General features: G+C 38.6%; 1 protein-coding gene across 1 annotated transcript in view; it reads left to right on the top strand.

Annotated features, from left to right (window-relative positions):
• The first annotated feature begins 5,922 nt into the window (after positions 1-5,922).
• The window catches only part of LOC148439547 (uncharacterized), a 107,986-nt gene continuing 101,500 nt past the window's right edge, over positions 5,923-12,408 (top strand). Inside the window, exons 1-2 of the mRNA XM_088464597.1 lie at positions 5,923-6,054; positions 6,137-6,155. Coding sequence (XP_088320723.1) covers positions 6,043-6,054; positions 6,137-6,155 — 31 coding nt within the window. The 5' untranslated portion in view covers positions 5,923-6,042. The remainder of the gene's footprint in view (positions 6,055-6,136; positions 6,156-12,408) is intronic.

Raw genomic sequence — 12,408 nt, 5'->3', positions numbered from 1 at the left:
AACCTATCCGAGCCTGCACATCCCTAATATATATATATATATATATATATATATATATATATATATATCCGGCACTCCCAATAATGAATCCAGACTGTTGTCGGTGCCCTCACAAGTTTCAGATACAAGTAGCCAAAGGTGCGGCAGTAATCAAACTGTCTTTAGGTTACAAATTACAATAAACCATAAACATACTTATATACAGAGTTACTCACCCCTCGTGTACCACGCCTGCTTCCCGGGACGAGACTACCCACCCGCCCGTAGTCGCCACCTGGTGACGTCATCGCGCTGTTCACCCAGATGCTGGACGTCAGCTCTGTGAATCCCATCACCATAGTAACAGCATCTATGCAAATGATACACAGTGATTAGAAATCTGTCGAACCCGGAAAGACAGAGCAAAAGTTTAGAGCGTATGTCCGCACATCACTCTGTTATTGGGAATGTAAAGAGCGTATGTCCGCACATCACTCTGCTATTGGGAATGCCCTAGCTTCCGGAACAAGTGAGCAACCGGTTGAAATGAAGCACCCTTTAAACCGTCTCCATAACAGGATGACAGATCATATAATTCCTACGTTGAGGGGTGGTAATCGCTCATTAAAATGACTAGATGGATAGCTCGTTTGGGAGCTATCATCCGAGGGGTCTTAATGAAACTATTTCTTATGGATGCTTTCTATAGAACTAGGTGCCCAAATCCTGTTTTATATGTATTATTAGTAATATAAGGGGTTAAAAAAACGCTCATCCAGAGATTCCTTTTAGAATTGTATAGGGAGGTATAGAAGTATGGTGCAATGCATTTGGATTATAGGTTCTACGGATTTCTAATAACTGAATAACTTTACTGTGTATTATTGGCATAGACGCTAAAGGCCCCCATACACGGTAGAATCAAAGTTGGTAAGATCAGTTGTACGAATTCCCTTGAAATTCTTCATAAGATGTACGATTGATCATTAAGATCATATGTCAAGATGCATAGAAGTGTATCACATCATACACAATCAGTTGAGATCTCTCTGCAAAACCATCTGATCTGCGATCCAACTAGACGACGGCGGGGACGCGCATCGGGGTCGCAGAAGACTCAAAATACAACTATTTTCAAACGATTGGTCTGTACAACCTGTAGAAAATGGCAAAATCGTGTTAAAAATCGTCCCGTGTATGGCCACCTTAACTGCTACTATGGTGGTGGGATTTACAGAGCTGACGTGCTGCGTCTGGGTGAACAGCGAGATGACGTCATCCGGTGGCGACTACGGGCTGATGGGCAGTCCCATCCCAGGGAGCCGGCGTGGTACACGTGGGGTGAGTGCAATCTGTAACCTGGAGACAGTTTGATTACTGAAACATTGTTATACAAAGCTTCCAGCTCCTGAGTGATTTTGTTTGCAACTTGAGTGCTGCACCTTTGGCTATTTGTGTGTGTGTGTGTGTGTGTATATATATTATATATATATATATGTGTATATATTCTCTTGTCCACAGAATGAGAATGTTATGAAGGTAAATCTGTGCATTTTGTGACTGATATACCAGTGTTAAAACATTAAAAGTGGAAGCATGAACTATTGTGGGACCAATCTCCGTTATTTCACCATACCCTTTATGTCTTGTTTATTTTTTCCTTTTTTAAAACTGTTCTCACCTATCGGCAGCTCTGAGACACACACACACACATATATATATATATATATATACACACATACTCCAACGCGTTAACAAAGATGCCTGGATGGGTTATATAGATTCTGGGTATGAAGATGTTACTTACACACACACTCACTAGTAAATTGAACCCTACCTATGCTGGGTCATCTCAGTATAAACCATTTGCATGTCGACCTAATGACCCTGACGACCTTCAGTACACATCGACCTTTAGTCCCTGTCGACATTCAGTCCCAGTCGACCTATTGCCTGTCAACCTTAAGTACCTGTTGACCTTGTTACTAGTCGACATTTAGACCCTGTCGACCTTCAGTCCCTGTCTATCTTCCATTGTCTAACCAAACATTGTCTATCTAGACAATGCAGACCTAATGATCCACACCCATCAATATAGATTACATTCAATAACATAACTTATTTGAGGTAGGTATCATCACTAAGCAGGTTTTTTTTGTTGTTTGTGCGCTCATATCCTTCCTTCCATGACTCAGTTTGTGGGTATTGTACAGATCTAACGTCTATCTGGATGATGATGGACATTTATTGTGGGCAGTGACCTGGAATCTATGTGATAACTAAGGTTGATTTGTGGGTGTTTTAAAGTAATAACCTGTGTTTATGACACATGCGGAATCCCACCTGACTGGATGTGTGCATAATCAATCAAACCCTGTGTCCACTCAGTGTTAACTATACTTACCAATGGAAACTTCTGTCCTGGGTGTTTGAGCGATCAGTCATGCGCATACTTATTGTTGGGAGTACATGCCAGTTAGAAAATATACTGCTTTTATTGGTTCATTTGCCAGATGAGGTGCTGACTGGCACAAACTGGGGGGACTACTACTAGGGGCACTACAAGGGGAGGGGACTACTACTAGGGGCACTGCATAGGGGGGAGGGGACTACACTGGGGGCACTGTATAGGGGGGAGGGGACTAACACTGGGGGCACTGTATAGGGGGGAGGGGACTAGCACTGGGGGCACTGCATCGGGGGACCGGGGCTCTATATAAAGGGCAATACTGGGGGTACTGCATAGGGGGGAGACTACAACTTGGGCCACTATTTAAGGGGCACTGCATAAGGGTTACCACTATTGGGGCACTGCATGGGGGTGGACTGCTACTGGGGGCACTATATAAGGGCACTGCATAGGGGTACCACTACTGGGTGCACTGCACATGGGGTACCACTACTGGGGGCACTATACAGGGGGGACCACTACTGGGGGCACGGTATAAGCAGCATTGCATAGGGGTACCACTACTGGGGGCACTATATAAGGGGCTTACTACTGGGGGCACTACACAGGGGGGACCACTACTGGTGGCACTGCATAGGGGGGATCACTACTGGAGGCCTGCATAAGGGGGTCCTCTCCTGGGGCACTGCATATGGGCACCACTACTGGGTGCTGCCCCAAATCTTTTTATGTTTACTTTACATTAATCCCATTTGGACCTGCCTCCTCCCTGGAACACTTGAGGGGAGGGGGGCTCCGGCCACAGTGCCTACACGCTACTCCTCTGCCAGGGCCGCCTGCATGCATTTGCCCCCCAGGCTAAAAGTTGCCAGCCAGCCCCTGGAGAAACCATCTTATTTTTCTGCTAACAGGTGTCCATGATTCGCTCAGCAGGTAGCCGCTGCTTTCATCACACACCTGTCAGCAGCTATCACACCATCATTGTTCACTCTTTAGACACAATATCAGCTTATGTTGTCATAAACACCTACACAATATTTACGTCTGATTAACTGTTATTCTGATGTTATTCTATTGTCCCGGTTATTATCGTGAATCTACACACTCTGTCTGCGAGGTCCCCTTGCGGAAAAATACGTGACTTTTCATCACTACTATGCTGTTGACATTATGCTGTGATTGTTTCCATTTTGCATGAATGTTTACTTATAATAGCTGACTTCCATATCATATGTGGACCTCCCAGACTTCCTGGGTAGTGATGGCCATCGACCATTGATGTTTCAACATCATTGATGGTTTATGGGCAATGTCGAATGCTTTTACCATTGATGGGGTAGAACCAGATGGTTTCCCTCCATCGGTGTAAGCATACACAAATTTTTTATATTTTTTTTTACAAAGTGCCAGGGCAAAGAGCATAGCCCCACCCCCATGTTCTGATTGGCCCACAGGCCAGTCAGTAAAAAAAACAGGGATGACCATTGGTTGGTGAAACCATTGATGGTTATCCATTGAATAGATGGTAGTCATCGATGGCAACTACACTGATGGCCCTCCCTATTCCTGGGGTACTTTATACTTTTCTCAAGGTATATAACACAACATACACTAGAATATAGAGCAATGATATTCTGTGTTCGTTCTAGCACTCCGCACCTGTCACAACCCGTACAGTTCTTTCCTGTCTGGGGTGTCGCTCTCTGCTCTGGTGCCTCTAGCACTCTCAGTTAATGCAACAAACTAATGAGATAGTGTGTGTTAAAAGCTAGAATTAACACTAGGGGCTCGATCCACTTAAGTGCGAATTGCAAGTAGCGAGTTTGTTTCTTTAAACTCACACACTTCACCTTGAAGCATGCTCCCGAGAATTCTCCAATCCAATTAAAAATGCCTATTCGCACTACTCGCAGTGGAGGGGTGCGAATCGCCTGCCAAATGAGAAATGCATAAAAATGTGGGGAGACCATCCTGGACCCCCCAAAATGGATAATTCATTAGCAGGACTGTATAGATGGCTGTTTGTGGCCATTAGGAAGATACTGTAGATTTTGAATGAGTGTCAAATGGCGTATTTGTGCTTTTTTTTTTATTTAAATGCAAGAAAACTATAAAAAAAAAAAAAAAAAAGTTTTTGTTTAATCTCAAATGAACTAAATGAAAAATGCAAAAAAAAAACACTTTGAAAAAGGGAAAAAAAATGATAAAAACAATTGTTTTTCAACTAAAAATATATTGTAATTAAATTTGGGGGCCTAAACTAACAAAAAAAATTATTTGGGGGTAATTTGAGGACTTTTTTTTACCTCAAAAAATGACATGTAATTGGACTAAATAGGCTAATTAGAAACTTCCAATTGCCTAATTGGTCATTAGGGAGGGGGGGGGTGTCCAAGGGGTTCAGCACAGTGTCCCCACATTTTCACCTTAAAATAAAGATTTTCCTTTCCATCTCTCACCCTCAGGGAGGTGCGCGTGGAAACTTGCGAATTCAGTCTGACTGATCAGTGCGAGTTGCTAATTGGATAGCAAAATGAATTCGCTATGCGAATTCGAAGTGAAAATCGCAACTCGTATCGAATAAGATTGATCCCTTAGTGTAACTATTGATTGATTGGTACTTGCAGGCGTTTAAGATCGGGATGGACTTCGGCAACCAATGATTACCAACCATAAGTGTTCCCAATCCAATGGGCCTACTTTTTCCATTGAATTGCGGGTATTTGATGGTTGTTAGCAACAAGATGCTGCTTTCCCACTCAGGCTGCGTACGCCATCGCAGTGACAAATTTCTGCACGCCAATACAACAGAGGTCACACGGACAGGCATGCCTGCGTTTCTCCGACCAGTCCCCCCGCCATCACCCCCAAATGCTCACTGCCTGTCACTCGCTATGCGCTGGCTTCCTCTGTGCATCCGTAATCGCAGTGCCATGGCTCCGCAGGAGTGGTGTGGTGGATACGCACGGGCAGTACTGAACAATCCGCGTAGGCCGTTGCGCTCCGTGCTGAGTCGGGTCCTATGTGCGCTTGCGTGGAGCTCCGGCTGCTTCTGCGCACGTAGTGACCATCGCATGGCTATGACGTTGGTTAGCAGCCATCACATCACTTTATGTCGGAAAGCCGGCGACCATTCCATGCCAAGCCTCCGATGCCCGTGGCTGGGTTACACGTTGGGCATATGGCAATGCCTGTTCTCTATGTATGTGGAGGCTCTGCAGAGCGTCCTGTGGTGCTGCCATCATGTAATCCGCGTCTTCCATCCCCTCCTGTACCTCATGCACCCTACCAGGGGCTTGGGGGGTCCTCACACACACGCCTACCCCCGGAGGGTGACAGTGACCCTCCTTCCGCCATGACAGGTGCCTGAGGTAATAATAACCAGCCGCTTCCCGCCGTCACTCTGACACCAGGACACGCCCCCTCGCCGTGCCTTCCCGCCCAGTCTCAGCCAATAGAGGGGCGGGGCCCGTGCTCTCCCTGCTGTCAGTGCGCATGCTCAGAGCTGCCGCCAAGGCTGGCTAGAGGGAAAGATTTGTGTCCGCCCCAGCGCCATCTTACTGTGGTCACACTCCTTATCACAGCCAGGAAAGCGGACTTCGACAAAATGGCGGTCTAATTGGAAGGCATAGATATTGTCCAGGAGACAGAAGATGCACTGTGAGGTAAAAGTAGCTCTAGTAGTAGGAAATCACCTCACACGTCACTAACAGCCAGGCTAATGTATAATGTATATTATTTATATAGGAAGAAGACAGCAAGAGAGGTGAGACCCCCCCCCCTATACTATTATTATATATAACATATCACTATACTCAGGACCCCCCTATACTATTATTATATATAACATATCACTATACTCAGGACCCCCCTATACTATTATTATATATAACATATCACTATACTCAGGAGACACCTGTACTGTTATTATATATAACATTATATCACTATACTCAGGACCCCCCTGTACTATTATTATATATAACATATCACTATACTCAGGACCCCCCTATACTATTATTATATATAACATATCACTATACTCAGGAGACACCTGTACTGTTATTATATATAACATTATATCACTATACTCAGGGCCCCCCTGTACTATTATTATATATAACATTATATCACTATACTCAGGAGACACCTGTACTGTTATTATATATAACATTATATCACTATACTCAGGGCCCCCCTGTACTGTTATTATATATAACATTATATCACTATACTCAGGAGACACCTGTACTATTATTATATATAACATATCACTATACTCAGGAGACACCTGTACTGTTATTATATATAACATTATATCACTATACTCAGGACCCCCCTGTACTATTATTATATATAACATTATATCACTATACTCAGGAGACACCTGTACTGTTATTATATATAACATTATATCACTATACTCAGGGCCCCCCTGTACTGTTATTATATATAACATTATATCACTATACTCAGGAGACACCTGTACTGTTATTATATATAACATTATATCACTATACTCAGGACCTCCCTGTACTGTTATTATATATAACATTATATCACTATACTCAGGGCCCCCCTGTACTGTTATTATATATAACATTATATCACTATACTCAGGGCCCCCCTGTACTGTTATTATATATAACATTATATCACTATACTCAGGAGACACCTGTACTGTTATTATATATAACATTATATCACTATACTCAGGACCCCCCTGTACTGTTATTATATATAACATTATATCACTATACTCAGGACCTCCCTGTACTATTATTATATATAACATATCACTATACTCAGGAGACACCTGTACTGTTATTATATATAACATATCACTATACTCAGGGCCCCCCTGTACTGTTATTATATATAACATTATATCACTATACTCAGGGCCCCCCTGTACTATTATTATATATAACATTATATCACTATACTCAGGAGACACCTGTACTGTTATTATATATAACATTATATCACTATACTCAGGGCCCCCCTGTACTGTTATTATATATAACATTATATCACTATACTCAGGAGACACCTGTACTGTTATTATATATAACATTATATCACTATACTCAGGGCCCCCCTGTACTGTTATTATATATAACATTATATCACTATACTCAGGAGACACCTGTACTGTTATTATATATAACATTATATCACTATACTCAGGAGACACCTGTACTGTTATTATATATAACATTATATCACTATACTCAGGACCTCCCTGTACTATTATTATATATAACATATCACTATACTCAGGAGACACCTGTACTGTTATTATATATAACATTATATCACTATACTCAGGACCCCCCTGTACTATTATTATATATAACATTATATCACTATACTCAGGACCCCCCTGTACTATTATTATATATAACATTATATCACTATACTCAGGACCCCCCTATACTATTATTATATATAACATTATATCACTATACTCAGGGCCCCCCTGTACTGTTATTATATATAACATTATATCACTATACTCAGGGCCCCCCTGTACTATTATTATATATAACATATCACTATACTCAGGACCCCCCTATACTATTATTATATATAACATTATATCACTATACTCAGGGCCCCCCTGTACTATTATTATATATAACATTATATCACTATACTCAGGAGACACCTGTACTGTTATTATATATAACATTATATCACTATACTCAGGGCCCCCCTGTACTATTATTATATATAACATTATATCACTATACTCAGGACCCCCCTGTACTATTATTATATATAACATTATATCACTATACTCAGGACCCCCCTGTACTATTATTATATATAACATTATATCACTATACTCAGGACCCCCCTGTACTGTTATTATATATAACATTATATCACTATACTCAGGACCCCCCTATACTATTATTATATATAACATATCACTATACTCAGGACCCCCCTATACTATTATTATATATAACATATCACTATACTCAGGAGACACCTGTACTGTTATTATATATAACATTATATCACTATACTCAGGGCCCCCCTGTACTGTTATTATATATAGCATTATATCACTATACTCAGGACCCCCCTGTACTATTATTATATATAACATTATATCACTATACTCAGGACCCCCCTATACTATTATTATATATAACATTATATCACTATACTCAGGACCCCCCTGTACTATTATTATATATAACATTATATCACTATACTCAGGACCCCCCTGTACTGTTATTATATATAACATTATATCACTATACTCAGGGCCCCCCTGTACTATTATTATATATAACATTATATCACTATACTCAGGACCTCCCTGTACTATTATTATATATAACATTATATCACTATACTCAGGACCTCCCTGTACTATTATTATATATAACATTATATCACTATACTCAGGAGACACCTGTACTGTTATTATATATAACATTATATCACTATACTCAGGACCCCCCTGTACTATTATTATATATAACATATCACTATACTCAGGACCTCCCTGTACTATTATTATATATAACATTATATCACTATACTCAGGACCCCCCTGTACTGTTATTATATATAACATTATATCACTATACTCAGGACCCCCCCTGTACTATTATTATATATAACATATCACTATACTCAGGGCCCCCCTGTACTATTATTATATATAACATTATATCACTATACTCAGGACCCCCCTATACTATTATTATATATAACATTATATCACTATACTCAGGACCCCCCTGTACTATTATTATATATAACATTATATCACTATACTCAGGACCCCCCTGTACTGTTATTATATATAACATTATATCACTATACTCAGGGCCCCCCTGTACTATTATTATATATAACATTATATCACTATACTCAGGACCTCCCTGTACTATTATTATATATAACATTATATCACTATACTCAGGACCTCCCTGTACTATTATTATATATAACATTATATCACTATACTCAGGAGACACCTGTACTGTTATTATATATAACATTATATCACTATACTCAGGACCTCCCTGTACTATTATTATATATAACATTATATCACTATACTCAGGAGACACCTGTACTGTTATTATATATAACATTATATCACTATACTCAGGACCCCCCTGTACTATTATTATATATAACATATCACTATACTCAGGACCTCCCTGTACTATTATTATATATAACATTATATCACTATACTCAGGACCCCCCTATACTATTATTATATATAACATATCACTATACTCAGGGCCCCCCTGTACTGTTATTATATATAACATTATATCACTATACTCAGGAGACACCTGTACTGTTATTATATATAACATTATATCACTATACTCAGGACCCCCCTGTACTATTATTATATATAACATATCACTATACTCAGGGCCCCCCTGTACTATTATTATATATAACATTATATCACTATACTCAGGACCTCCCTGTACTATTATTATATATAACATTATATCACTATACTCAGGACCCCCCTGTACTATTATTATATATAACATTATATCACTATACTCAGGACCCCCCTGTACTGTTATTATATATAACATTATATCACTATACTCAGGGCCCCCCTGTACTATTATTATATATAACATTATATCACTATACTCAGGACCTCCCTGTACTATTATTATATATAACATTATATCACTATACTCAGGACCCCCCTGTACTATTATTATATATAACATTATATCACTATACTCAGGACCCCCCTGTACTATTATTATATATAACATTATATCACTATACTCAGGACCCCCCTGTACTGTTATTATATATAACATTATATCACTATACTCAGGACCCCCCTGTACTGTTATTATATATAACATTATATCACTATACTCAGGAGACACCTGTACTGTTATTATATATAACATTATATCACTATACTCAGGAGACACCTGTACTGTTATTATATATAACATTATATCACTATACTCAGGACCCCCCTGTACTATTATTATATATAACATTATATCACTATACTCAGGGCCCCCCTGTACTATTATTATATATAACATTATATCACTATACTCAGGACCCCCCTGTACTGTTATTATATATAACATTATATCACTATACTCAGGGCCCCCCTGTACTATGATTATATATAACATTATATCACTATACTCAGGGCCCCCCTGTACTGTTATTATATATAACATTATATCACTATACTCAGGGCCCCCCTGTACTATGATTATATATAACATTATATCACTATACTCAGGGCCCCCCTGTACTGTTATTATATATAACATTATATCACTATACTCAGGGCCTCCCTGTACTATTATTATATATAACATATCACTATACTCAGGACCCCCCTGTACTGTTATTATATATAACATTATATCACTATACTCAGGAGACACCTGTACTGTTATTATATATAACATTATATCACTATACTCAGGACCCCCCTGTACTGTTATTATATATAACATTATATCACTATACTCAGGAGACACCTGTACTGTTATTATATATAACATATCACTATACTCAGGACCCCCCTGTACTGTTATTATATATAACATTATATCACTATACTCAGGGCCCCCCTGTACTATTATTATATATAACATTATATCACTATACTCAGGACCCCCCTGTACTATTATTATATATAACATTATATCACTATACTCAGGGCCCCCCTGTACTATTATTATATATAACATTATATCACTATACTCAGGACCCCCCTGTACTATGATTATATATAACATTATATCACTATACTCAGGACCCCCCTGTACTATTATTATATATAACATTATATCACTATACTCAGGACCCCCCTGTACTATTATTATATATAACATTATATCACTATACTCAGGGCCCCCCTGTACTATTATTATATATAACATTATATCACTATACTCAGGGCCCCCCTGTACTATTATTATATATAACATTATATCACTATACTCAGGAGACACCTGTACTGTTATTATATATAACATATCACTATACTCAGGAGACACCTGTACTATTATTATATATAATATTATATCACTATACTCAGGACCCCCCTGTACTATTATTATATATAACATTATATCACTATACTCAGGACCCCCCTGTACTATTATTATATATAACATTATATCACTATACTCAGGACCCCCCTGTACTGTTATTATAAATAACATATCACTATACTCAGGACCACCCTGTACTGTTATTATATATAACATTATATCACTATACTCAGGGCCCCCCTGTACTATTATTATATATAACATTATATCACTATACTCAGGAGACACCTGTACTGTTATTATATATAACATTATATCACTATACTCAGGACCTCCCTGTACTATTATTATATATAACATTATATCACTATACTCAGGGCCCCCCTGTACTGTTATTATATATAACATTATATCACTATACTCAGGACCCCCCTGTACTGTTATTATATATAACATTATATCACTATACTCAGGAGACACCTGTACTGTTATTATATATAACATATCACTATACTCAGGACCCCCCTGTACTATTTTTATATATAACATTATATCACTATACTCAGGGCCCCCCTGTACTATTATTATATATAACATTATATCACTATACTCAGGGCCCCCCTGTACTATTATTATATATAACATTATATCACTATACTCAGGACCTCCCTGTACTATTATTATATATAACATTATATCACTATACTCAGGACCCCCCTGTACTGTTATTATATATAACATTATATCACTATACTCAGGGCCCCCCTGTACTATTATTATATATAACATTATATCACTATACTCAGGAGACACCTGTACTGTTATTATATATAACATTATATCACTATACTCAGGACCTCCCTGTACCATTATTATATATAACATTATATCACTATACTCAGGACCCCCCTGTACTATTATTATATATAACATTATATCACTATACTCAGGACCCCCCTGTACTATTATTAT

The sequence above is a fragment of the Taudactylus pleione genome, unplaced genomic scaffold, assembly GCF_031769625.1.
Source record: "Taudactylus pleione unplaced genomic scaffold, aTauple2 ptg001716l, whole genome shotgun sequence".
Taxonomy (NCBI): Eukaryota; Metazoa; Chordata; class Amphibia; order Anura; family Myobatrachidae; genus Taudactylus; species Taudactylus pleione.
The sequence above is the reverse complement of the archived record's forward strand: the minus strand, read 5'-3'. Positions and strand labels throughout refer to the sequence as shown.